Here is a 4,252-nt window from a genome sequence, read left to right as displayed (position 1 = left end):
TACAAGCCCGCTCACTCCTTCCTAAAAATAATTTTTGACTATGGAAATCCGGAGGATTTCCCTTCGACTAAGTTCGAATCTCCAAGCTAAATGCTCGGAATTCCAGAACTTCGTCGGATCGACTCCCAGAGAGATTTCTAGGGCAGAACACTGCTCAAAAACCCCAGAATACTCAAGGAGGGAGTCAAAACTGTGTGTAAAAGTGTGAAATGACGTCCTATTGACGTCATATTTATAGGGAAGAGGCTCAATACGGTTTATGAGGGTCAATACGGTCAACATTAAAATTTTGAACTAATACGGCCGTATTGAATTCAATACGGCCGTATTGAAGTTCAAAAAACCTCAATACGGCCGTATTGAAGTTCAGTGCGGCCGTATTGAAGTTCAGTGCATCCGTATTGAATTCAATGCAGCCGTATTGAAGTCCAGAAACTTCAATACGGCCGTATTGAGTTCAGTGCGGCCGTATTGAAGTTCAAAATGTTCAATACGGCCGTACTGAACCTCTGGGAGGTCGTATTAGGCTTCATTCCTCCCACTTTTCTTATTTTAGCTATCCTAAGACCTCTAGACCTATAGAGAACCCTCCTTGGGCCTTCTGGAAGTCCTTCTGGCTGATCTTCCTTCAATCTTCGAGAGTCTTCAAGCTTTATTTCCGACCCGGACAATTTTAGGGGTCTACAATTGGTAACAGTAAATTTGAAAATTCTATGCTTAATTTAGGAGCTTCAATTAATGTCATGCCTCTATATATCTTTATTTCTCTGTCTCTTGGACCTTTGCAACCTACAAGTGTGGTCATTCAATTGGCCAATAGGAGTGTTGCACACCCCACACACAGGTTTTGTAGAAGATGTCTTGGTTTGGGTTGGTGAACTTATTTTTCCTGCATATTTTTATGTTCTTGATATGGAGGAGGGATTCTCCCATGGTTCTCTCCCAATCATTTTGGGTAAACCATTTTTGAAAATAGCCCGGACCAAGATTGATGTATATGCTGGTACCTTGCCTATGGAATTTGGTGATATTGTTGTTCATTTTAATATTTTGGATGCCGTGACATTTTCTTCTGAAGCTCATTCTGTTTTTCGTGATGAATTGATTGATGATCTAGTTGATGAGCACATTCATGATTTTGATTCTTCTCATGCTAAGAAACATTCATTTTTATTTGATCTGTATAACTGCCTTTCATGCGTTGAGTCTAAATCTGAATTTGAATATGAGTCTGAATGTGAATTTATTGTGATGAGGCATCTGAATTTGATACTTTGGGTGTTGTACCTCTTGGTCTTGATTTTATAGAGTCAGAATGCGCTAACCATGTTGCAGGAAGTACAAAAGAATCTGACTCACAAGTTGAGGTACAGGCTGCGGAACAATTTCTCCCTTCTTTGGTTCCTTCTGATGTTCAGCCAGCACCCACACCAGAGCTGAAGCCTCTTTCAGAGAACCTCAAGTATGCTTACTTGGAGGATGATGAGAGATTTCTTGTGATCATTTCTACATCCCTTGATGTTGATCAAGAGGATAGGTTGTTGCATGTGCTCCAGAAGCACAAGAAGGCAATTGGTTAGACCCTGGCAAACATTCCTGGCATTAGCCCATCCATGTGCATGCATAGGAAACTATTGGAGGATGGAGCTAAAATAGTGAGACAGCCTTAGAGGAGACTTAACCTGGTGATTTTGAACGTTGTAAAGAAGGAGGTGACCAACTTTCTGTAGCCTGGGATCATCTATCCTATCTCAGACAGTCAGTGGGTGAGTCCAGTCCAGGTGGTCCCTAAGAAGACAGGCCCCACTGTTGTTAAGAATGAGAGGGATGAGCTCATACCTACCAGAGTGCAAAATAGTTGGAGAGTCTGTATTAACTATCGGAGGCTCAACCAAGCAACAAGGGAGGATCATTTTCCTCTGCCCTACATTGATCAGATGCTTGAGCGTCTGGCAGGTAAACCTCATTACTGTTTTCTTGATGGTTTCTTTGGTTATTTTCAAATTCAGATTGCTCCTAAGGATCAGGAAAAGACCACATTCACCTGCCCCTTTGGTACTTTTGCCTATAGAAGGATGCCTTTTGGCCTATGCAATGCCCCTGGCACATTCCAGCGGTGCATGCTCAGTATTTTTAGTGATTTTCTTGAAAATTACATACAGGTGTTTATGGATGATTTTACTGTTTATGGATCTTCTTTTGATGCATGTTTGGATAGTTTGGATAGAGTTATGAATAGATGCATTGAGACTAACCTTGTTCTTAATTTTGAGAAATGCCATTTCATGGTAGAGTAGGGTATAGTTTTAGGGCATATCATTTCTAGTCGGGGCATTGAGGTAGACCCTGCAAAGATATCTATTATTGCACAATTTCTTTACCCCTCTTGCGTGCGAGAGGTGCGAACTTTTCTTGGCCATGCAGGTTTCTACAGGCGCTTCATCAAGGATTTCATCAAGACAACCTTTCCACTATCTAGCTTACTACAGAAGGATATGGACTTCAATTTTGATGACAGGTGCAAGGAGGCATTTGACTACCTCAAGAGAGCCTTGACCACCATTCCTATCATTCAGGCACCAGACTGGACAGTTCCCTTTGAGCTGATGTGTGATGCTTCAAATTATGCACTGGGGGCTGTCTTAGCATAGAGGGTTGACAAATTGCCTAGGGTGATATACTACGCCTCCAGGACATTAGATGTTGCTCAAGAAAATTACACGACCACAAAAAAGGAACTTTTAGCTATTATTTTTGCACTTGATAAATTTTGATCATATCTGCTTGGTTCTCGTGTCATTGTTTTTACAGATCATGCAGCTCTAAAGTACCTGTTGAAAAAGGCTGACTCAAAGCCTAGGCTGATCAGATGGATGCTCTAGCTTCAAGAGTTTGACTTGGACATCCGTGACAGAAGCAGAGCACAGAACTTGGTGGCAGACCATCTCAGCAAGAATGAAAGAACTAAGGATGAGAAAACTTTGCCCATCCAAGATGATTTTCCTAATGAACACTTGTTAACTATTTCTATTCCTTCCCCCACCCCTTGGTTTGCAAACATTGTGAATTATTTAGTTGCTTCTGTTTTTCCTCCTTTGGAATCTAGAGCTCAAATTGATAAACTTAAAAGTGATGCTAAGCATTATGTTTGGGATGACCCCTATTTGTGGAAGTTGTGTAGTGATCAGATAATCAAGAGATGCTTGCCAGACCATGAGATTGATTCGGTCCTGCACTTCTGTCATTCTTCTACACCTGGTGGTCATCTTGGCATTCATAGGATAGCTTGCAAGGTGCTTGACTGTGGTTTCTACTTGCCCACCATCTTCAAGGATGCGTGGAAGATTTGTAGCACCTGTGAGTAGTGTCAGAGAGTATGAGGATCCCTTTCTTGGAGACAGTAGATGCCTCAGCAACCCATGTTGTTCTATGAGGTCTTTGATGTCTGGGGTATAGATTTCATGGGTCCTTTTCCTATTTCTTTTGGTTTTTCAAATATTCTCTTGGCTTTTGATTATGTTTAACAAATTGTGTGGAAGCCAAAGCCACCAGAACTAATAATGGTTGGGTTGTTGTGGATTTTGTTAGATTTAACGTATTCTGCAGGTTTGGAGTACCTAGAGCTATTGTTAGTGATCAAGGCACCCATTTTTGTAACAGATCCATGCAGGCCTTTCTTAGGAAGTATGGGGTTGTTCATAGAATTTCTACACCCTACCACCCTCAAAATAATGAGCAAGCCAAGATTTCAAATAGGGAGATCAAGAGGATCTTAGAGAAGATTGTGCAGCCCAACATGAAAGATTGGAGTAGCAGGCTGGAGGATGCTCTCTGGGCACATAGGAATGCTTACAAAGCACCCATAGGGATGTCTCCTTATCGGGTTGTCTTTGGCAAAGCATGTCATCTTCTTATGGAGATATAGCACCGAGCCTATTGGGCTATGAAGACTTGTAACTTCTCTATTGATCACGCTGGAGAGGAAAGAAAGTTGCAACTGAGTGATCTTGATGAGATCCTCCTGGAAGCCTATGAGAACTCTAAGTTCTACAAGGAGAAAACCAAGAAGTTCCATGATAGTTTGATAGCTAGAAGGGACTTCACGGTTGGGCAGAAATTTTTACTGTATAATTCAAGGCTTGGTCTCATGGGTAGTAAGTTGCGTTCTAAGTGGATTGGACCTTTTGTTGTTACTAATATTTTTCCTTATGGTACAGTTGAGATCAAAAGTGAATCCACAGACAAGAGCTTC

At 41.5% G+C, this 4,252-nt stretch overlaps 1 protein-coding gene across 1 annotated transcript; it reads left to right on the top strand.

The window, feature by feature from the left end:
- Positions 1–912: 912 nt before the first annotated feature.
- On the top strand, positions 913–3,925 carry LOC145957263 (uncharacterized). The gene is made up of 6 exons (XM_083073486.1): positions 913–1,116; positions 1,257–1,575; positions 1,756–1,956; positions 2,425–2,608; positions 2,915–3,357; positions 3,540–3,925. The coding sequence occupies exons 1-6, from the start codon at positions 913–915 to the stop codon at positions 3,923–3,925; spliced, it is 1,737 nt and encodes a 578-aa protein (XP_082929612.1).
- Positions 3,926–4,252: the final 327 nt, after the last annotated feature.

The sequence above is a fragment of the Cajanus cajan genome, chromosome 4 (assembly GCF_000230855.2).
Source record: "Cajanus cajan strain Asha chromosome 4, NIPB_CcT2T_4, whole genome shotgun sequence".
Taxonomy (NCBI): domain Eukaryota; kingdom Viridiplantae; phylum Streptophyta; class Magnoliopsida; order Fabales; family Fabaceae; genus Cajanus; species Cajanus cajan.
The sequence above is the reverse complement of the archived record's forward strand: the minus strand, read 5'-3'. Positions and strand labels throughout refer to the sequence as shown.

Coding starts and splice junctions, on each gene's coding strand:
- LOC145957263 (XM_083073486.1), top strand. CDS start 913: ATGGAGGAGGGATTCTCCCATGGTTCTCTCCCAATCATTTTGGGTAAA. Junction 2,609..2,914: donor ACAGTTCCCTTTGAGCTGAT/GTGTGATGCTTC, acceptor CATCCGTGACAG/AAGCAGAGCACAGAACTTGG. Junction 3,358..3,539: donor GTGGAAGATTTGTAGCACCT/GTGAGTAGTGTC, acceptor ATTGTGTGGAAG/CCAAAGCCACCAGAACTAAT.